At 39.3% G+C, this 22,713-nt stretch overlaps 1 protein-coding gene across 5 annotated transcripts in view; it reads left to right on the top strand.

The window, feature by feature from the left end:
• The window catches only part of ZBTB40 (zinc finger and BTB domain containing 40), a 69,471-nt gene that overhangs the window by 13,796 nt on the left and 32,962 nt on the right, over window positions 1-22,713 (top strand). For 4 of the 5 annotated variants that reach the window (XR_012511404.1, XR_006725675.2, XM_010957400.3 and 1 more), the window contains exons 2-3: window positions 19,689-20,440; window positions 20,895-21,028. The exons of the other annotated variant lie outside the window; for it this stretch is intronic. Coding sequence is in view for 2 of the 4 variants with exons in the window: in XM_010957400.3 (XP_010955702.1) it covers window positions 19,762-20,440; window positions 20,895-21,028 (813 nt within the window). In the remaining 2 variants the exon portion in view is untranslated. The remainder of the gene's footprint in view (window positions 1-19,688; window positions 20,441-20,894; window positions 21,029-22,713) is intronic. 5 annotated transcript variants of the gene reach the window in all.

The raw sequence follows: 22,713 nt of genomic DNA, 5'->3' as shown, positions 1-22,713 counted from the left end.
CTGGTTTGAAAACCCAGAAACCTGGGTCCTGGGTCTGGCCCTACCATTATCTAGATATGTGACTTGGCAAGACACTGGATTTCTATCAATTTCTTCATCTGTAAAATGATAGGGTTGACTTACACAGTCTCTAAAGATAATTCTAATTGCAGAATTCTCAGATTTTTATTATCCTTCTGATCAGGAATCATTCATGTTTGTTTGTTATTGATAAATAATTTTTTTTTAAGTTTTCATTAGTGATTTGTGGCAGAGTGGCCTGAAGGAAGGCAGAGTAATAGGTGAAAGAAGTGCATGGGAGGAAGGAGGAGATGAGGGAACAGAGGGAGAGGGACTAAGGACTGATCTGGTATAGCTGGTGTAAGGTAGTTGACCCAGATGGAAGTTAGAAGGTGGACAAATTCGGAGTTGAGCACTTCATTGGGCTTAGGCTCCTTGAAGGAATAGTTCTGATCTGCTGTGGATAGATGTTTGGAGCACCAGAAGAAAAGCTTGTGAGCGAGAGCAACAGAATGGCACTCCTTACATTCGGGGCCGAAAAATCAGCACATGGTCAGTGCTATTAGATACTGCGCAAGGTTACCTCCTAGGCAAAGCTGAGTTCAATTGTATCAGAAGAGCAGCTGGAGCCACAGAAGAGTCCAGGAACTCAGTGCTGGAAGGGACAAGACAGGATGTCAGTTAACAGTGCCCATGCAGTGTACACTGACCCTCAGACTCTACCTGTCTGGTCTAGGGGCCAAGGGTTTACTTCTTCGGCAAAGACAGATACCCCAGGCTACCACTGAATGCTGAGAGATGCAGTCTCTTCTGTGATTCCTAAAAGTCTTTATGATTATACTTGACCTTGCTGCTTGAATTTTTTCACAGATGACTGCAAAGAGTAGGCATGTTTCACTAATAAACAAACTAATAAATTGACTTTCTGATTTATGTTTTTTCTCTTGTAAGTTTAGACAGTGTTATCCAAACTTCCGAAATCTGAGTGAGACTTTTACAGGATAGGTTGTTTGTATCTGCTGGGTTGATGACCAAACTAGACCTTTGGTAAATTAAGTTCAAGCCATCAAGGGAAGTTCCTTGCCAGCCAGTGAGCTGGCCTTTTCCAACAACACTTTTCCTCAGATACACATTTCCATCCAACTTTTAGCAGAGAACGGCATAAGACAAGGTACCTCACATGCAGGTGATCCTGCCAGGCCATCCAGCCACACATATCTGTCTGTGAAAGAGGTTGAGGAATGATAGCATTGAGCCCAGAAATCCTCTCAAGACCAAGATGGTAATTAAGAACAGGTAGCCAGGCAGATCTGCATTTGAACTCTGCTCAAACTGAATAGCTGTGTGGTCACGGGCAAGTTGCATAACATTGTTGGACATTAGTTTCCTCATCTGTGTATTAGGGATAATAATGGTATCTATCTCAAAGGGATGTTAGGGGAATTAAATGGGAAAGCGCATGGACAGTGCTTAGAACAAATGTTGGACATCATTACCATCATAGAGCAGGTGATGACCTTGCCAAAGGCATTTAAGAAATTCAAGGATAGGAAAAAGACCAGAGACCAGTGGATTGGGAAAAAAAAAAAATGTTCTAATCACCTCTTCTTTCTGTCATTGATGAGGGAAGGATTCCTATCCTAGGATTGTGGGGATGGCTGAGCACACAACACCGGACACTGGCAGGTGGGACTGATAGCAGTTTGTGAGTCACATATACTCACAGCCCCAGAGGAGGACAGGGGGGTGTACTTGGGAGCAGAGTGAACAACCAGGGGCTGTGGGAGGCAGGCTTGTAGTATCAAGGACGTGGGTGCCTTCTGGTTTATGCCAGAGGATGTGATTGGCTTGTTTGAATAATTTTGGCGGCTGACAGGGAACTGAAACCCACTACCCAGAAATAAACAGGAATAGTACCTGGCTCCTCTGATAAGGAGGATTGTTTGGCTAGGGGACCTTGTCCATGGGAGCAGAGTGGACAGTGGAATTCGTGGTTAGGCCATTTGAGGCCCTCCTGATTTTACCAGATGTGAAGACAGCACATAACATTAAGCCTTAATCTTTAGACTTTATACCACAAAAGAGAATCTAGGTCTTGAAATGCTGTTTAATACAGCTTTCAGGGACTGAGTAGAAGGCTGTGGGTGACAAGTTGAGTTGTCTGATTCTGTGGGGGAAGACAGATGGGTATAATGTGTAGAACAGAAATGTCACAGGAGGTCATATGTAGTGTCATGAGCCCAGGTCTCTTCACTGTATCCAGTTCAGCATACACTTGCTGATTGACTGTACCATCCTAGGCCCTTCCAAGACTTAACCAGGTTCAGTTGACCACTTCCCTCTAGATCAGGAGCAATCGGGCCTCCACTGACTTTGGCAGCAGCCAGGGAAGGTTATCTAGCCCTGGAAGACCAAGTTGCTGGAATGCATTCTACAGAGGTTTGGGTTGGTGCCAGGCCACAGAGCTATTCACCTAAGGCCTGGTGATAAGAATTCTTTGTATTTTTTAGGTTTTATTCCCAGAGCTATTCTGGAGTTTGTTTTTCTGGTTGGAGCAAGGCAAGGGCAAAAGGGAAGGATTTGAGGATGACTTGAGACTTTTTAGAAGCGAAGATTGTTTAAAACACATTTGATAGTAATTCGATGTAGAGAAAATGTGATTTGAGAATAGGCAATGTTGTATAGTGATTTGCTATTCAAAGAGGGTTCCTTGGACCAACAGCATCTGAATCAACCCAGAGCTTATTAGAAATGCAGAATTTAGATCCCACCCAAGACCTTCTGAATCAGAATCTTTTCTTTGACAAGATCTCCAGGCGATTCTTACACATGTTAAAGTTTGAGAAACTGTTCTAGTGGATAGAAGGTCATGAGCTTTAAAAGGCTCACGCAGCCTGGATTAAAATTTCAGTTCCTCTACTGATTTGCTATGTGATCTTGGGCCTGTTCCTTAACCTCTCCACTGTTGGGACTTATTTGTAAATTGAGTTTAACTATCTTGTTGGGTTATTAGTATGAAAGGAGGTAACATGCAAAAAGTGCTTAGAAACACAGTGAGGTACTTTATTAGTAGCCCTTATTTGTGGTTATTTGGTAAATAGTATCCTAGTATAACTTGATAAAATATGAAGAGAGAGAGCAGGATATCATTAGGGATAACTCTGTTCATGAGACATGAATTGGTAATTGAGAAAACTCTGATCTCCTGAGCAGATGGGCCAGTGGATGTGGTTGGCTCATTAACTAGTTCCCCTCAAGGTGAGGCTATAAGTGTACTTGTTACGTAACCAAGAGTTGACAGCTATACTTCTTAATGCCTGCTGAGCTCTTGGACGGGAGAATTATCTGTAGAAGTGGTAGCTAAGTCTTGGCATCCTTTGAGGCCTTCACATTACAGAAGAGAATTGAGACCTGGGCTCAGTTCTGCCCCTTGTTGGCTCTGTGGCCCTTAATGAGCCATTTAACATCTTTGAGCTTTAGTCTTCATCTGTGAAACAAAGATAAATGGAATGATGAGGTGTAAACCCCAATACATAGCAAGGTATTATCATCCCTACTTGATATGTACTGCAGAGCTCACTAGACAGCTTCCCAAATCCCCAGAGGTGAATCTTACGCCTGGTTCAGCTGCTTTGGAGTCTTCAGTACTGGAGTTCTTCAGAGCTGTTCTGACTACCTGGATTTCCCAGTGACCAGAATGTACCTTAGGAAAGCACACAGGCCATTCAGGTATTGCTCCGCATCTCAAAGATTGGAAAAGTAGCAGGCTAGCATTTGGGATGGAATGATGATCATAGTGACGATAATAACATTAGAAAAACAATGACAGTATATATTAAAAGATACTACCATGAACCCAGGAGTATCAAAATACAAAAATCTCCATCCCTTACACTGTATGTTGCTGCCTTTCAGGCCCTTGGTGTAAGAGACCAAATGACAACTGCTTTTGAACTTGAGAAATCTGGGCCCGCTAAAAGCTACAGTCACCCTTTTCTAACCTCACCAATCCTCCTTGCGTTCTCAGAAATAATTGCTAGTGGTTCTCTTTTAACTTAGCTGATTCCTTGGATACCTTACATTTTAAATCATATTTTTGTGTGTAGCAAATGCTCCATTTCTTGTCTCTGAATGTGTGATCTTTGCTCTAATTATGTTGAGAGTGCCTGTTATTTCACCTGACTCTGGTTGTTTGTGAGATACTAAATAGCCCTGGGGTGAAAGCCGACTTGGATCAAAGAGCAACTCAGCCTCTCAGGACCTCAGCTTCCTCCGTTTAAAAGGGGAGAGATTGGACTAAGGTCATTTGGTCATGCGACAAGAGTCCGTGATAGATAAAGTAATGACTTCTGTTTGCTGAAGTGTAAACCCCAATACATAGCAAGGTATTATAAAGCAATGAATAGGGCTCTCCAAGGTCCTTTCCAGCTCTCCAGTTCCAGCAGAGCCCAGAAATCGAGACAGAAGATTTTGTTCTGGAGATAGGGATTATCAGTAGCAACAGTAAAACACACATGCACACACACAATAACAACAACAACTTTACACAGATTCAGTTGCACTGAGCCAAACCTTAAGAGAGATGTCTCAGACCATGAGATAGATGTGCCCAAAGGAGAGTGCAGAATTGTTAGGAGAACGAGAAAAGAGGACCCTTCATCAAGTATTAGAATGGCTTTTCTTTCTCAGGTGTTGGGATACAGAAATCCAGGCAGATGTGGGTCCAACTTCTGCTCCATGGAACTTTAATTATTTACTATTAGACAAATATAGGATGCTTGTTCTTCCTTCCCATTGCTAGTTACTTTTCCCTGTTAGTCCCTGCCATCTGTCCCTGGAAAAGCTCTGCTTTAACTGTGCTATTTTTATTTCAGAAGCTCCTCTCTCAAAGCAGGTTAAATTCTCCTACTCATTTTCTGGCCTCCCTAACTTAGGCAGCCTAGTGCTCCACATTTCTTCTTACACGGGTGTTACTGGAGACCCGCCTAGCCAGCCCAGTGTCCCTAATAATGATGGTAGAGACTAATTGGAGGCCTTTCCAGTGGGTGCACTGTCAGTTGCACACATCTTTATTCCAGAGTCTTCTCCCTCCCTTTTCATCCTTGCCTGTTGACACTGTACCTAACGCGTTTACCAACTTCAGCCGTTTCCCTTTCCTTTCCGCTCACTGAGATCAATCTGTTTTTAACCTCCTCTCCTCTTCTTCCTTTCCCTCTTCTTGTCTCTTGTGGATTGAGTCCTTTTTAGAGATCTGTTTTTGATCATTCCAGTATTGAATCAACTTTATTACCAACTCCCTGGGGACAAGGACCTTGTTTTATATTTCACTTGGCTCCCACATAGCACCTAGCAGTGTGCTGAGCAAAGGGGAGACAGTTGACCCATAAGTAGTTACTGGTTGACATGTGTGTATTGCTGGCTGAAGACTTATGGGAGATAAGTACAGTAAATTGGGGGATGGCAGGTCCAGTTCCTGAGGCCCAGAAGAGTCTCTTACTCCCCAGTAGTGGCAGCAAAGGCCACTGATTGAGTGTCTTGCTGAGGGCATTGCCAGCAATTGTGGATTTCAGAACATCTACTTTATTTAATTAAGCAATGTATATCGAGACTGTCAGTCTTTAGTGTTATATTCCTTCTTGTTCATTAGAAGGATTCCACATGTTTCTTACCAATTCTGACTTAGTTCTCACTTATGCTTTTTCTGCCTTTTTTTTTCCCCTAGTGTGTGACTGTTGTTTCTTTGTAACTTAAAGAATCCTCGAATTTTCAAATCCTTTTTGGAAGTAGAGTAAAAATTTAAATAAATAAATAAATAGATAAATATTCTTTGTGCTCCTTTTAGAAAGCTGGCCTACTTTCCACCTTGTGTGGAATTCCCATTTGTGTTTTGGGTCATTATGCAGCACTTGGTTCAGCCAATTAAGTTTTTTCTAAGTATCTTTATTCTATATTAGTATAGTCTTTTCTTAAAGCTCTAATATTGTTCCTTTGAGGAACATCCATCTTTCTGGTGCTCTTTTGTTGCTTAAATGTTCTTCCCTTGGGACCTCTGACAATTTTCCCAAGCCTAGCAATTTCAGTAAGTGCTTAATAATGTAATTTAGGTTGCCTCTGTACGGGAATCTACAGGACTTCACTTAGAGATTCCAACATGCCATGTTCCACTATAGCTTCTTGGCTCTGAAAAGCATGCTATATTCTCTTCCCTCCATTTCACTTCCTTGCAAAGGGAGTTAGGGGAAAACAGTAAAATATATGTTTTTAGGCTTTTAACATTTTAGTTGTGAGATCTGCAGAGTATAGTTTAGCCTCTCTCTGTAGTACATTTCAGTAGCCCCCAAATCGCTAGTGTATCCCTTATGATTATGTACTAGATTTATTTAATAACAGTGTTCTGTACCTGAAAGTGGTCTACAAAGATTATATAGTTTAATTGTTTCTTTGCAGATAGATACTTTAGCTGTCATGTTGAATGGCTAGTTTAAAAACTAATGAAGAAAACTCACAGTCTCTCTTGGTAATAATAATAATACAGCTAACGCATGTGGTATTTACTATGTGCTAGACACTGTTTTCGGTGTAAACACACCCACACATTAATTCTCTTATAAGCAACATATGGCTGTTTTTTTTTTTTTCCAAAGGATCCAATCAGAGAATCTCTCTGCTACTTAACAAGAAAGTTTAATCGGCTTTATTGTGATTACTAATGCATTTGGACTTATTTCTACCAATTTAGGTTGTTTTCTATTTACCACACTTTCTTTCCCTTTCCCCCCTCTTTCCACTTGCTGTTGGATTAACCACATTTTCTTTATTCCCGTTTATACCTTTTGTTTGCAAACATTTGTTTAGCTTCTATTCTCTTACATCCTTACCTGTTAACGTACATACTTCACTCGGGCTGAAGGCTAAAGTTAGGCATTATTTTTGTCATCCCTTTGACTCTTAGAACATCCTAGCTCTGGTTTCCCTTCACTCATCTTCTATGTTCTTGTTGATTTTGAATTTCAGAGAGACAGTGGATTTTTAAGAATATAGGCCTCAGAGCCAAACTCCCTGAATTTGGACCTGAGGTCTGCCACACACTAGTTGTGTGACCCTAGATAAGTTATATAACCTCTCTGTGCCACAGTTTTCTTATATGTAAAATGGGGATGATAAGAGTACCTACTTCACAGGGTTGTTGAAAAGATTAAATGAGTTAATAGATGCAAAGCATTTAGAATAGTGCCTGGCACATAGTAAGCATTCAGTAAGGGGTAGCTGCTATGGTTGTCATCATTCTCCTTTGTTTTACCTCCCCTTCCCACATCCATGTTAAAATAGTCCATGTATTTTAGGTATACCAATGTATTTCTTAAGTTCTTTTTTATTAAGGTATAATTAACATACAGTACAGTGAGTTCTATTTGAAGAGTTTTGACAAATATCTAGTCTTTATCCACCACCCAAAATGAGTTGTAGAACATTTCCATTCCCTGAGGAAGTTTCCTTGTGTCTCTCTTCATTCAGTTCCTTCCCCTGCACCACCTCGACAGTCTCCACAACTATTATCTGATTTTTGTCACTGTAGATTAGTTTTGCCTGTATTTCTATTTCCTGTAAGTTGAGTCATATATATATGGGTATATATATATTTATACCCTTTTGTGCCTGGCTTCTTTGACTTAACATAGTATTTGTAGAGTTTACCCATGTTGTTGCATTTATCAGTGGTTAATCTCTTATTATAAGAAACCTCCGTGCAGTTATTCAAAGTAGTTGTACCATTTTGCACTTCCACCAGCAATGTGTGAGAGTTCTAGTCCTTCCACATCCTCACCAACATTTGCGTTATCAGCCTTTCTGACTTTATAAACTCTTCTGGTGGGTGTGTTTAGCAGTTTCCTTGCTTGCTACTTGCCATTTTTTCTTACATTCTATCCCTCCTTTCTGGTTCAGTTTCCTTCTTACAGTAATTCTTTCCATGACAGTCTCTGAGTCTCTTACCTTTATTTGAAGGTGATTTTATTTCAGCCTGTACGAGATACTTGGTTGATTGTGTTTTCCGTAATATTTGAAAACTGTTACTCCATTTTCTTCTGATACCTATTGTTATTAAGGAGAAGTCTGTATCAGTCCAGTTGTCATTCTCTTGCTAACTATGATTTTTTCTTTCGGTTTGCTTACAATTTCTTTTTCTCAGTGTTGTTGATATGTTGAAGTTTTTATTCTGAAGACTGATGTCTGACTTTAATTCTGGAACATTCTGAGAAATTATATCTTCAAATTGCTTCTCCCACATGTTCTTCACTATCTGGAAAGCCTATTTGGATGCATGTGAAACCTTCCCATTCTGTTATCCATGTTCTTTAACCTTTTTCATATTTCCTTGTTTGTTTGTTTTCAATGATAACAACACCTTGTATTTTCATGTTTATTTTTTTTAACTCTGATACCTTCTGAGTAATTTTATCAGACTTCTCTTCTTAGTCACTAATTTTCTATTTAGATAATCTGTTTAATTCATCAACAGGTGAATTTTCAGTGACAACTTTTATTCCTAGAAGTTCTTTTGGTTCTTTTTCACATCTGCCTACTCTTTTTTCATATTATCTTGTTCTTTCATTGTGGCTTCCCTTCATTTTGCCTGTTCATTAAAATGAAACAGTAAATTTATAGCATTCTTCTTAGTATTCTGTAATTTTTATGGTTTTCAAATCTTGGGGATACTGTTTGTGCTGTTTCCTGCATCTAGTGACCTTCCTTCATGGTGATTCATTTCCTCATGTGATTTTCTGTGTGTATGTTTGCCTTCTGGGTGGCACAGGAAGGCTCCCCATCTGTGGCACTCTGTCTTGGCAAGGCCCTTACTTGATATTTTTTTTCTCCAACCCCTTCCCCGACTCTAATGTATTTGATAAAATGTCTTTGGCTACAATGTAGCTTTATCTTATTATTATTGATTATATGTTTTTAACTTACACAAATGGTATTAACTCTAAATCTTATTCTGATTCTTATTTTTTCACTCAGCTGGCTGTTTAAGATCTATCCGTGTTTCTGTCTGAATAGCTGGTTGTTGCTTCTTTCTAATGCATTATATTCCATAGTGTACATTTTGCCTATTTACTTACGTTCTTTTAGTGATAGACATTTAAATTATCTCTCATTTCCTTGCTACAAAAATAATGCCCTCATGATCTTTCTGGCCATATTTCCTTACGGACCTATGTGAGAATTTTTCTAGGAAATGTACCCAGGAATATGATTCTTTGGCCCAAAGAAATTTTCACTAAATATTATCAGAATGTTTTTCCAGGATAGCTATATCAATTTATATACCACCAGTGATACCCTAGATTCAAATTCATGTTCTACCACATGTCACTATAAGATCTTAGAGAAGTTACTCTACCTTTAGGCCTTAGGCTACCCATCAGTAAAACAGAATGATAATAAGGGCATCTGCCTCATCAGGTTGTTAACAGGATAAAATAAGTTCATATATGTAAAGCATATTCCTGAATATAATAGATACCAAATAAATGTTAGCTGTTTTTATTGCTATTATAACAGCTACCATTACTTATTAGCCAACTAAGTAAGCTGCTTCTTCTCTGAATTCCCTAGTTATATCGTTTGCCCATTCTCTTGGATTTTTTTTCCTAAGGTTTCCAGGAATTTCTTATATATTCTAGGTGTTAATTCCTTGTTACCTTTAAACTTTGCATGAGTTGTCTCCTAGTTCTGCCATTTGTCCACTGTCTGTTAATCATGTCTGTAGACTCCAGAGTTCTCTGACGGAAACCTTTAATATCAATATAGCCGAATTCATCTTTTTTTTTTTTTTTTTTTTTTGGCTTTTGGGGCACTGTTTAAGAAGTTTCCCTACCCCTGCTTCAAAGATACCCTCTGACATTTTCTACTGTTAGCTTTTATAAATTTACCTTTCACATTCAGGTCTTCCTCGTATGGTCTGTAATAGTGAGCTCTTTTCTTTCTTCTGTGTTTTTTCTTTATCCCTATATAAGTCTCTGTGCCTTGGGTTATGAAAGTATTCTGGTTTGTTCCCCTGCATGTCAAAGACAAGTTTTTATGTTAATTTCTCAGCTCAGGATTCTTGTATGATACACTTTATGCATTTGGATCCTTCATCTCTGTATGTCATAGGCCTACATTTTAGATTTCTTGTGCGTGTCTTTTCCCCTACTCAAGGCCAAGGTAATTAGCAACTTTTATTGCTATTTCCCTGAGCCACTGAGCAGAGATTTTTCAGACTGCATATCAAGGAGGGATAGGTGTTTGAGGCTCTGGGCTTTGTGCAAGGGTCTCAATTCCAACCCCCGCTTCCACATGCCTGAAGCTTTATTTCCAGTCTCCATGTGAGCATTAATGCTTTCTCCTCCAAGCCTAGGGCCTGTATTGGAATTTGAAACCCTATGGGCCACCATGGTCTCAACTCCCACTTACTTTTCCAGCTTTGATTTTGATGTCACTTTCATTTCAGGTGCCTGGGGATTTCCTTTTTTTTTTTTTTTTTTTTTAGCTTGACTATGTATTTTAAAAGCATTTTTGGTATGTTTTATCCAGTGTTTCTATGTATGTGAAGTAGGAGGAAAAGGTCCATTTACATCAGTTCAGTGTGCCATTTTGCCAAGAGTGTGTGCTTTAAATTAGTATTCCTATTAATTTCAGCAAAATTACAACTTTCAGCATTACCAACTTAGATTCATTAAGTAGCCCTTGATCACCCTTGAATGTATTCTGCCTAAGCTACCCCCCTTCTCCTTTTGTTGCTCAACTTTATAACCACATTTTTAGTATCTGTATATTGGTAAGTCACATAATTTGGTTTAGTTTTTTTAACCTTGCTCGGTTGCTTATTCTGCTATAGTTACTCTGTTATTTTCTTATCTAATTTGTTGTTAACAAAAATATGAAATGGCTATGACCACAAAATCCTGCAGTTAGTGCTCAAAATACCTCCTTCTGGATCATTGGTAGATACTTGTATTTTTTAATCGATGTAAGATTGTCCAAAAATTGCCCCAAAGCAACATTTTAAGTAAGTTTTATTTTGTCCTGAAAATCTAATCCCAATAACTTGTTCATTATTAATAGGAATGTTTGAAAAGATTTATGTTCAGATAAGTCTTTTGATTTACTGTAATCCATAAGGCCTATGCCTTGTCTTAGGGAAAAAAAATCACATTCTCCAGGTATCATTTGTTCTCTAGAAAAATTACATCATTGCCTGTTTAGTAGTTTATGCTTTCTGTTATTTGCAAATTGAATTCTTTCTGATTTTTCATCAGATATTAAAATAGGTTAATTTACAAATTTTCAGAATTACCTAATTTTTTTGCTCTAAAGATAACTTCTACTTTTTCATTTTTTTTTTTTTTACTTTTGCCTGTTTTAAATCTTAAAAGAATTTTTTTTACTGTTTTCCACAAGAACCAGGAGATTTCCAATCGTGCTCCTATTGCTACTACTATTACAGTGAGTCAGTTAGCTCCTAGACCTCAATTTATCTGTTTTTTAAAAATGCATATAATACAGATATTAAAACAAGCTTTATTTAGATGGTAAGCATAGATGTTTTCAAAGATATTCTTTGAGTAAACTTTAAAAAAATTTAAATGAATCCATGATACTATGGTATAGATGGGAGTTGGGGTGATGTACTAAAAATTTTACATTTGCTTTAGGAAATATTTTTTAAATAAATGCACTTTAGTCTTTAGAGCAGTTTTAGGTTCACAGCAAAATTGAGAGTAAAGTACAGAGTTCCCATGTAACCCTGTCCCCAGGCAACTTCTCCCACTATCCCACAACAAAATGATATATTTGTTACAATCAGTGAACCTACATTGATACATAATTATCACCCAAAGTGCATAGTTTTCATTAGGGTACACTTCTGGTATCATACATTCTATGGATTTTGATGTAATAACATGAATCTAGCAGTGTAGTTTCATACAGAATAGTTTCACTGCCCTAGAAATCCTCTGTGCTTCACCTAGTCATCCCTCCCTGCCCCCAGCCACTGGCAATCACTGATCTTTTGTCTCCATCATTCTGCCTTTTCCAGGATGTCAAATGATTGTATTCATACAGTATATAGCCTTTTCATATTGGATTCTTTCACTTCCTAATATGCGTTTAAGTTTACTCCATGTCTTTCCATGGCTTGATAGCTCAGTTCTTTTTGCACTGAATAATATTCCATTGTCTGGATGTGCCACAGTTTGTCCATTTAGCTAGTGAAAGACATTTTGATCACTTCCAATTTTTGGCAATTATGAATAAGGCTGCTATAAACATCTGCATGCAGGTTTTTGTGCGGACGTGAGTTTTCAGTTTGGGTAAATAACAAGGAGCACAGTTACAGGATTGTATGATAAGGGTATGTTTAGTTTTATAAGAAACCTCTAATCTGTCTTCCAAAGTGCTGTACCATTTTGCATTCTCACTAGCAATGAATAGCAGTTCCTGCTGCTACACATCCTCACCTGCATTTAGTGTTGTCAGTGATTTGGATTTTGGCATTTATAATAGGTTTTATTTGCAATCCCTTATGACATATGATGTTGAATTTCTTTTTATATGCTAACTTGCCATCTGTATCTCTTCTTTAGTGGGATGTCTGTTAAGGTCTTTGGTCCATTTTTAAATCAGGTTGTTTTCTTATTGTTGAGTTTTAAGAATTCCTTGTATTTTGGGGATAATAGTCCTTTAAGGGTGTGTCTTTTGCCACAGAAGGATATTTTTCTCCCAGTCTGTGGCTTGTCTTCTCATTCTTTTGACATTATCTTTCACAGAGCAAAAGGTTTTTAAGTTTAATGAAGTCCAGCTTATCATTTATTTCTTTCAGGCATCATGCCTTTGGTGGTATAGTTAAAAAGTCATTGCCATACCCAAGTTCATCCAGGTTTTCTTCTATGTTATTTTCTAGGGGTTTTACAGTGTTGCACTTTTACATTTAGATTTGTGATTCATTTTGAGTTAAATTTGTGAAGGCTGTGAGGTCTGTGTCTAGATCCATTTTTTTACATGTAGATGTCCATTTATTCCAGCACCGTTTGTTGAAAATACTGTCCTTGCTCCACTGTACTGTCTTTAATTCACTGTCAAAGATCAGTTGACTGTATTTTTGTGGGTCTGTTTATCTTTTCTTTCACCAATACCACACTGCCTTGGTTACTGCAGCTTTGTAGATAAGTCTTGAAGTTGAGTGTAGAGTAATGTCAGTCCTACTTTGTTCTTCTACCCTGATATTGAGTTGGCTATTCTGGGTCTTTTGCCTCTCCATATAAACTTTAGAACAGTTTGTCAATAGCCACAAATAACTTGCTGGGATTTTGATTAGGATTGTGTTGACTTTATAGATCAAGTTGGGAAAAATTGAAATCTTGATACCACTGAGTCTTTCTATCCATGAACATGGAAATACCTCTCCACTTACTTAGTTGTTCTTTGATACCTTTCATCTGAGTTTTGTAGTTTTTCTCATGTACATTTTGTACATATTTCATTAGACTTATCCTTAAGTATTTCACTTTTTAAATTTCATTTTTTGGGGTCCTAATTAAATGTAATGTTTTAGTTTCAAATTCCATTGTTCATTGCTGATAGGAAAGTGATTAACTTTTTTATATTTACCTTGTATCCTGCAACCTTGCTATTGTTGCTTATTATTATTATTTTTGTCAGTTCTTTTGGATTTTCTACATATCTTCTCATCACAGACAGTCATATCATCTGTGAACAAAGACTGTTTTGTTCCTTCCTTCTGAATCCATATAGCTTTTATTTTCTCTTTTTGTTTCACTAGCCAGAACTTCCAGAACGATATTGAAAAGCAGTGGTGAAATGAGACATCCTTGCCTTGTTCCTGACCTTAGGTAGAAAGCTTTGACTATTATGTTAGCTACTGGCTTTTGTAGATGGTCTTTGTCCGGTTGAGGAAGTTCCCCTCTGTTCCTAGTTAGCTGAGAGTTTTTATCGTGAATTTTGTGGATTTTGTCAAATGCTTTTTCTATCTGTTGATGTGAACATGAGAGTTTTCTTTTTTAGCCTGTTGATATGATGGATTACATGTACTGATTTTCAAATGTTGAACCAGTCTTGGATACCTGGGATAAGTCCCAGTTGGTCATGGTGTGTAATTCTTTTTATCATTGTTGAATTTGATTTGCTAACATTTTGTTGAAGATTTTTATATTTTGGTCTGTAGTTTTCTTTTCTTATAATGTCTTTGTCTGGTTTTGGTATTAGTGTAATGCTGGCCTCACAGAATGAGTTAGGAAGTATTCCTTCTGCTTCTATTTTCTGGAAGAGATTGTGGATACTTGCTGTAATTTCTTCCTAAAATGTTTTGTAGAATTCACCAGTGAACCCTTCTGGGCCTGCTGCTTCCAGTGTTGGAAAATTATTCATTACTGATTCAGTATCTTTGATAGATAATAGGTCTATTCAGATGTCTAGTGCTTTCTTGTATGAGTTTTGGCAGACTGTGCGTTTCAAGTAAATGATCCATTTCACCAAAGTTATCAAGTGTTGTGGGCATAAAGTTGCTCATATTATCCCTTTTTTATCCTTTTATTGTGCAAGGGATCTGTACTGATGTCCCCTCTTTCATTTCTGATATTAGGAATCTGTGTTCTCTCTTTTTTCTTAGTTAACCTCTTTAGAGGCTTATTGATTTTGTTGATCTTTTCAAAGAACCAGCTTTTGGTTTTGTTGAATTTTTATTTTTTGATCTACTCTTTTCATTTTCATTTATTTGTCCTCTGATTTTTTTCCACTGCTTATTTTGGATTTACTTTGTTCTTCTTGTTTTAGTATCCCAAAGTGGAGGCTTAAATTCTTGGTTTTAGATCTTTCTTTGTTTCTAATATACGCATTCAGTGCTATAAATTTCCCTCTAAACATTACTTTTCCTGCATCCCACAAATTTAGACAAGTTGTATTTACATTTTCATTTAGTTTAGAATGTTTTTGAATTTGTCTTGAAATTTCTTCCTTGACTTACGTGTTACTTAGAAGTATGTTGGTAAACGCTTCCCAAGCGAATGAAGTTTCCATTTCCCCCAGTCCCGTGGGGCTCCCAGAGCCAAGCCTCGCTGGCCTTCAGAACCAGATGTCATGGGGTCTCCTTCTCCTCCCAATGCTGGAACCCAGGCTAGAGCCTGACGTGGGGCTCAGAACTGTCACTCCTGTGGGAGGGCCTCTGCAACTTAACTATTCTTCAGCTTGTGGGTCGCCCACCCGAGGGGTATGGGGCCCAATTATATCGTGAGCACACCCCTCCTACCATCCCGCTGTGGTTCCCTCTTTATGTTTCTAGTTGCAGAAGATCTTTTTTGCTAGGTTCCAGCCTTTTTTTCAATGGTTGTCTAGCATTCAGTTGTGGTTTCCTTGTAGTCTCAAGGAGAGGCAAGCTCATGGTCCCACCACTCTGCCATCTTGACCAGAAATCTCATTCTTTTGTGGTTTTAACTAAGCATTTGGCATGATTCCATGTTCACTTCTTTTTTACCATATCAGTTATATTTCTTTTTACATTTTTTTAGTAGTGTCCTATAGTTCACAGTACATTTACAACTAATCCACATCCACTTTCAAAAGATACTGTACCACTTCACAAGTGCAAGTACTTATAATAATAAAATAATCCTAATTCTTCTCTTCTTCTGTCCGCTGTATCATTGCTGTCATTCATTTCACTTACCCATAAGCATATAGAATTGACCGACCCTTGAACAATGCAGGGGTTATCCACTGACCCCTGGCACAGTCAAAAATCTGCACGTAACTTTACAGTGGGCCCTCCATGTCTACAGTTCTGCATCTGTGGGGAAGCTCTTAGTAATTATTGTTTCACATATTGCTTCTATTTTTTTCTTTCTTCTCCTTCAAATATTCCCATTGCACATATGTTTTACCTTTGTAATTGTCTCACAGTCCTTGGGTATTCTATTCTGTTTTTTTCAGACCTTTTTCACTTTGATTTTCAATTTTGTAAGTTTCTTATTGTCATATCCTTAAGCTCAGAGATTCTTTATTCAGCCATATCTGGTCTACTGATGAGTACATCAAAGGCATTCTTTATTTCTGTTACAGTGGTTTTTGCCCCTAGCTTTTCTTTTTCGTTCTCTGCTTACATTGCCATCTGTTCCTGCATGGTGTCTACTTTTTCCATTAAATCCCTTAGCATATTAATTATGGTTTTTTAAAAATTCCTGGTCTAATAATTCCTGACATATCTGACTGTGGTTCCGATGCTTATGCCATCTCTTCAAAGTGTTTTTGTCTTTTAGTATGCCTTGTACTTTCTCTTTGAAAGGTAGACATACAATACTGGGTAAAAGGAACTGTGGTAAGTATGCCTGTAGTGATGAGACGGTAAGGTGTGGAGGAAGGAAGTGTTTTATAGACCTTTTATTAGGTCTCAGTCTTTTGGTAAGTCTGTGCTCCTGGCCTGTGAACTTCACCAATGCTTTTCAGCCCCCCTCCCTGCACCCCCCTGCAAGTGGTACAGCATGGCAGGATGGCTACAGTGAGCTGAAATAGGGTATTTCCCTCCCTTCCTCCAATTAGGTTAGACTCTTGTAGAATAGTTTCTTCTGATTCTAGTCCTTGTTGAGAAAAACAGAATGTTCTGTCGTATTTAAAAATAGTTACTTTCTCCTTTCGCCTGCCAGAAGCAGAGAGGAATTTTTCTTCAGTGTTCACTGCAAGAACCCAGTAGAGCTCGTGGAGGTAAAACTCACAAAATTATGACTCAGTCCCTCTGGAGTTTTTAACACTCAGATTTGTCCACCCTGAGCCTCCAGCAGTTCATCAGCTTAAGTTTAGTTCTTTTATTCTGGCCCTGGTTCCTGTGCGTTTCTGTTGGTGGGTTTCTGCTTGAGCAGTTGTGAGTCTCTGTATCTGCCTGTCTCTCCAGTTTGGGGGGCAGCAGTTTTGCCCTGTGACCTCACTCCTCTGACAGATCTCAGAAGGGTTGTTGATTTTCCCATTTTCCTTTTTAAGCTCTTTACATACCAGACCAGAAACCTGGAAACCAGAACTTGGAAATATTTTCATTTTTATTTTTATTTGTCAGTTTCAAATCTGGGGAAATAAAGAAGTGGTGGAGTGGATAGGGAATCATAATCCTTCTAACGACGGCAAGCAGTGTTATTTTGATATATGTCTTTCCATCCTTGGTGTTTTTTTTTTTAATTTATACAAATGAGATTATGCAGTTTTGCTATCATCATAAGATCCTCAAACCCAAATGGAACGAGATATCTCCTCCCCTCGAATATCTTTTTCTTGTGTTATCTGTATCATTTCATCATCTACCCCCACTCACCAAACCAGGAACCTGGGAGCTGTCTCTGACTTCCCTCACATACATTTAGATCCTAAATCATGATAGTTAGCACTTTTCTAAATATTTTTATCTGTTTTCTTTCTCTCTTCTATTACCACTTCTCCTGGTCAAAGCCCTCATTGATTTTTTCCCTGAACTCCTGCAGTAATAGAGCCTGTCTCTAGCATTATCTCCTTTAAATTTTGTACAAATGTCACTTGGATGATATATTTAAAATGCGTATCTGACCATATGACTTTCCTGCTTAAAGTCCTTCAAACCCTTCATTGACTCCTCATTGCCTTTAGGATAAGTCCAAGCTCCTGAGCATGGTCTGTGGATCTCTCTGTGGCCAGAACCTCTGTCTGCCTCTCCAGATTCATCTCCTGACACTCCCTGTCCCCTTTTTTATGTTCCAGTATCATGGAACTTCTTATAATTCCCCCTCCTAAACCTCCTTCCCGTCACTACATGATACTTTCTTAACTATGTGCCTCACACAGGAATGCCTTTTCTCCCACTCTTCCCACCTCATTAGTGCCTACTCATTTGTTAAGGAGGTTAGCTGTTAGCTCCTCCTCAGAACTCACTCTAACCCTTGGATACCCCTACTCCCCAAACTGGGCTTCTAGGTACAAATCTCTGTCATTACATTTCCTCCCATTCATTTATTCATTCCAGCAACTAACCAGCAATGTTTGTGCTAGGCAGAATTTGGGGCACTGGGATACAACAGATGATAAAGAAAAAAAAATTTCCTTTCCTAATAGAGTTTATATTCTAGTGAAGGGAGATACATAATATGTAAAAATATATGTCCATAGGCTCTGATGAAAAATGGAATGAGAGGGATGGAATGTTCTGGGTTGGAGGGGAGGCTGCTATTTAAAGAACATGATCAGGGATCATGTTGATAATGTGGCCTTTGAGCAGAGCCCTGGCGGGAGTGAGAGTGAACCCCACACACACACGTGAAGAAACCTGCGGGTGAGTGTGCTTGGTGTGCTCCAGGATCAGCAAGGAAGGTGCGGTGCTTACAGCAGAATGAGTGAGAGGGGGTGAAGCCGAAGATGAGATTTGAGAGCTAATGGCAGACTGTGTAAGAATTTTGACTGGCTTTTACCCTGCGATCAGAAACCATGGAGGCTTTTGTGCAAAGTGACAGTATCTGGCTATGTGTTTTTTAAAAAGATCACTTTGACTGCTGGGTTACAGATAGGTGGGGTAGGGGTAGTGCTGGGAAGGGGCAGAGGCTTGGAGACCAGTTAGGTGATTGCTGCAGTCATCCAGATAAAAGGTGATGGTGGCTTGGGCTGACCAGAGTAGAGCCAGTGGAAGTGGTGATACGTGATTGGATTTTGGATAGACTTTGAAGGTAGAGCCAATTGGATTTATAAAGAATTGGATAAGGAGTATGAGAAAAAACAGGAATCAAGGGTAATTTCTGGGTTTTTGGCCTGAACAACTGGAAAGGACAGAATTGCTGTGAAATGGGAAAGGTGGCAGGAGAGTTTGGATTTAAGTTTAAGAAACCTGTCAGGCTTCCCGCTGAAGATGTTCAGTAGGTAGTTAGAAGTATGCATTTGGAGCTCAGAGGAAAGGTCTGAACTGGAGATATAAATCTGAAAGCTTTCAGCATTTAGATATTTCAAAACTATGGAATCAGATGAGAGGGAAGATAAGAAGTGAGATGACAGTTTTGGAGCACTGCAAACTTTGGAGGCCAAAGTGATGCGGAGGACCAGCAAAGGAAACCGCGTGGCTGGTGAGATAGTAGGAGACCCAAGGAGCACAGGAGCAAGTGAGAAACGCATTCTAAGAGGGAGGGAATGACGGCCTGCATGCAGTGCTGCAGAGAGCCCGAGTAAGATGAGGACATTGTATTATAAATCTCCGTTTATATATATGTCTCCTTCAGTTGGCTGGGAACTCGGGAGCAGGAATGCATATAGCGATGTAGTTATTTACAGCCTTGAAATCAGTAACAGGAATGCCATTCGATGGCTGTTTGTCCTTAGGCTGGTTCTCTCAGTCCCTTTGAGCTTCAGTCTCATCTGTAAAATGGGGAGAATATAGTATCTCTTCCATTGAGAGGTTGTGCAGACCAAATGGGAGCATCCAGGTGAAACACTAAGCATAGTCTCTTTCATGCAGTTAAACACATGGCAGTTATTATCATTATTAGTAATTTAGTCTCCCTGGCACAGTGCCTCTTCCTGTTCAGCAACATTTGATGAATGAACCAGTGAATTGCTTGTTCATTTTAACATTTCATTTGGGGCGTTGCCCTGTGTGCTTGTGAAGTATTAATATGGCATTTTTGGGGTTTCTCCAGGATCTAATACTGATCCTCACAAAGCGATTCTGAAAGAAGAGAGGAAGAAAAGTCCTCGGGCAGAGCTGATGCGATGGAGCTCCCCAACTACAGCCGGCAGCTGCTGCAGCAGCTCTACACCCTGTGCAAGGAGCAGCAGTTCTGTGACTGCACCATTTCCATTGGTACCATTTACTTCAGGGCCCACAAGCTTGTCCTGGCCGCTGCCAGCCTGCTGTTCAAAACCCTGCTGGACAACACAGACACCATCTCCATTGATGCCTCTGTCGTGAGCCCTGAGGAGTTTGCCCTCTTGTTAGAAATGATGTACACAGGCAAGCTACCTGTGGGCAAGCACAACTTCTCCAAAATCATCTCTTTAGCCGACAGCCTGCAGATGTTCGATGTGGCTGTCAGTTGTAAAAATCTTCTGACTAGCCTTGTAAACTGCTCTGTTCAGGGTCAGGTGGTGAGGGATGCCTCCACACCATCCCTGGAGTCATCCAAGAAGGAGTCGGAGAAGCCCGAAGTAGAAATCCTTTCCTCCGAGGATGCTGGAGAGCTTCATTCTACTCTGGAGGTTTCCACCCCTCCAGGGGGCCCTGTGAAAGCTGAGATGGAGGAGGCAATCCAGACGGTTGCACAAGAGTTGAGTGTGGATCCCTCCACTGCCCAGGAGATTCAGGGCAATGCAGACACCCCAGCTGAAGTTTGTTCCCCCTCCCCTGTTGTGCAGACCTTTAGTGGGGCAAAGGAAGCCAGCACAGAACCAGGTGATACTCATTTCATAGTTGTTCTGTAATCTGTCCTTCTGTTGTCAGTTACTAGATTCAGTGATCTTTATGAGTTCTTTTGTTTCATTGATAAATTTACCAAAGACCACTGCTAGGTGGGAAACCAGAATCCAATATAATAGTCATATTAGGGCATTCTTCTTTTAAAAGAAGTGGTTTTGAGTGTTGGAAGCCTGAAGATGAGCCACAGAGCAGAAAAGCAGTATTGAAATAATGATGTACCATTTTTGATGCTTACCCATTATTTTAACCAGGATGAGGGAGGCACAAAAGAGGAAGCTGTTAGAGAAGCGGTTTTCTGTTACTTGTAATTGATACGTTAGATGTCAGTTATAAGTGTAGTATATGACCTAAAGGTTCTCAGCTTAAACTTTTAAAAAATCATTCCAAGTAGTCACTGATTTTTTAAAATTTTGTTTTGTTTTACATTCAGAGTATGAGGGGAAACATTGCCAGCTGAATTTTCTTCTAGAAAATGAAAATATCTTCTCAGATGCACTCTTGATTACCCAGGATGTTTTAAAAAGACTAGAAGAATGTTCAGAAATTAAAGGCACACAGAAGGAGGTAGGTACCATGAGTTTTGTTTGCTGGTTTAGTGTCTCAGGATAGCAAATCAACTTCCCATATGGGACAGAAACACAAAAATGCAAAATACTCCAAAATACTCTCAATTTTGTTCAACCTTAAAAAAAAAATTTATTCACTAAAGGACAGTCTTGCAAAAGTGCTAGAGAAGATACTTTCAAAATGAAGTTATATTTTGATCACTAGGTGAATCCCAGTATACAGCCAGTTTTGATCCAGGATACTTAGCTGAGCATACTGTTTCCTTCTGCTTAATCAGGGATAAAATGAGGCAGAAGGTAGTCATGGATAACCCCAAATCAGGCATTAAATAATAAAAACAAAAAACAAAACAACAATAAATACTCAAAACATGGTACCAAAAACACTATAAACTTACTAGTGAATTGCATCGATGTTTAGGAACACAGTGGCCATTTTCAGACGTGAAGACAATGGCGGTGAACACTGGTTGAATACTTACTGTGCTGCTCTTGGTACATATGTTATCTCACTTAATCCTCACAGAAATCATTGAGGTGGATACTATTTTGGTTTTTAGCCTTGTTTCATGGGTGAGAAGCTCTTTCTCAAAGAACTGATGTAACTTGGCCAAGGTTGCAGAGCTCATCAAACTAAACTCTGAGCAAGACTTCAAACCTAAGCATTCTGACTTCAGAGCTCTTCTCTTACCATTGAGTTCCTGCCTCCCAATAGGGTGAGAAATGGTACATGTATTTCATGTCTGTATAAATGTTTAGGTAACTGCCCAGTGGTTATCATGTTCTGCTTCCGAGCTGAAGCTTTCGCCTTTTCACAGTCTCAGTGAGACACGTCCCCACCTGTGGGCTCCCTCCCTGCCTGCTTCCTCACACCTGGCCCTGCAAGGCCCCTTCGGAGCTCCCCTTGCTTCCCCTTTCTCCCAGCCACGCCTCCCATTCTGAGAGGTGCAGGCACTGTCCCTGCAGCCTGCTCATCGGATCCGAGGGGTCACGTGGGGCATTCTCCAATGTTGCTGCAGACAGTTTAGTGTCTGCTAGTTACTATTAATCCAAGCAATAAATGCCTTCTACTATTTAGATATTTCCCTGATTCATAGCAAGTTACTTTTTTAAAAAAACAAATTTAAGGTCAAGCGTTTTTTTAGCCATGGCTAATCAGTTGTTGGCTCTAAATTGTTTTCTTGAGAGCTAAGCTGTTTACAAGACTGGGCTAACCCTGGTGACTTCCTTAGGGGAGGTTTCAACTTGTAAATCGTTTTTGTACTAATTATGCTGAAGGACATTATGGTTTTATATTTTTGCACTTGGATGTTCTCTTAACTGTTCAATCCATCATTTTTGTCACTAGTTTGTTACCATGGTAGCTTATAGACACTCCTCTTCATTTTCTCTCTCAAGACTTCCTCTCCACTTAACTTTGGTTGCAGAGGAACAATACTCAAACTATTAAATCAGCAGTACTGGAATTATTAGTGTCACCTCTGTACTTCCTTAAACTGTGTCTTATGCGTTTTTTTCCTCACACTGGTACCAAAAAGTGTCTGGCAGATAACAGATGCTCAAGAAATGTTTGCTGTACATGGATTCATTCAACATTTTGCCCCCAGATTGTGTCCTAATCTTTTGATGGCAATAACATTAATAGTACTTTGCAATAGCACTGATTCACTGTTGGTGATCATT

This window comes from Camelus bactrianus, chromosome 13 (genome assembly GCF_048773025.1).
Source record: "Camelus bactrianus isolate YW-2024 breed Bactrian camel chromosome 13, ASM4877302v1, whole genome shotgun sequence".
In the NCBI taxonomy this organism is placed as follows: Eukaryota; Metazoa; Chordata; class Mammalia; order Artiodactyla; family Camelidae; genus Camelus; species Camelus bactrianus.
The sequence above is the reverse complement of the archived record's forward strand: the minus strand, read 5'-3'. Positions and strand labels throughout refer to the sequence as shown.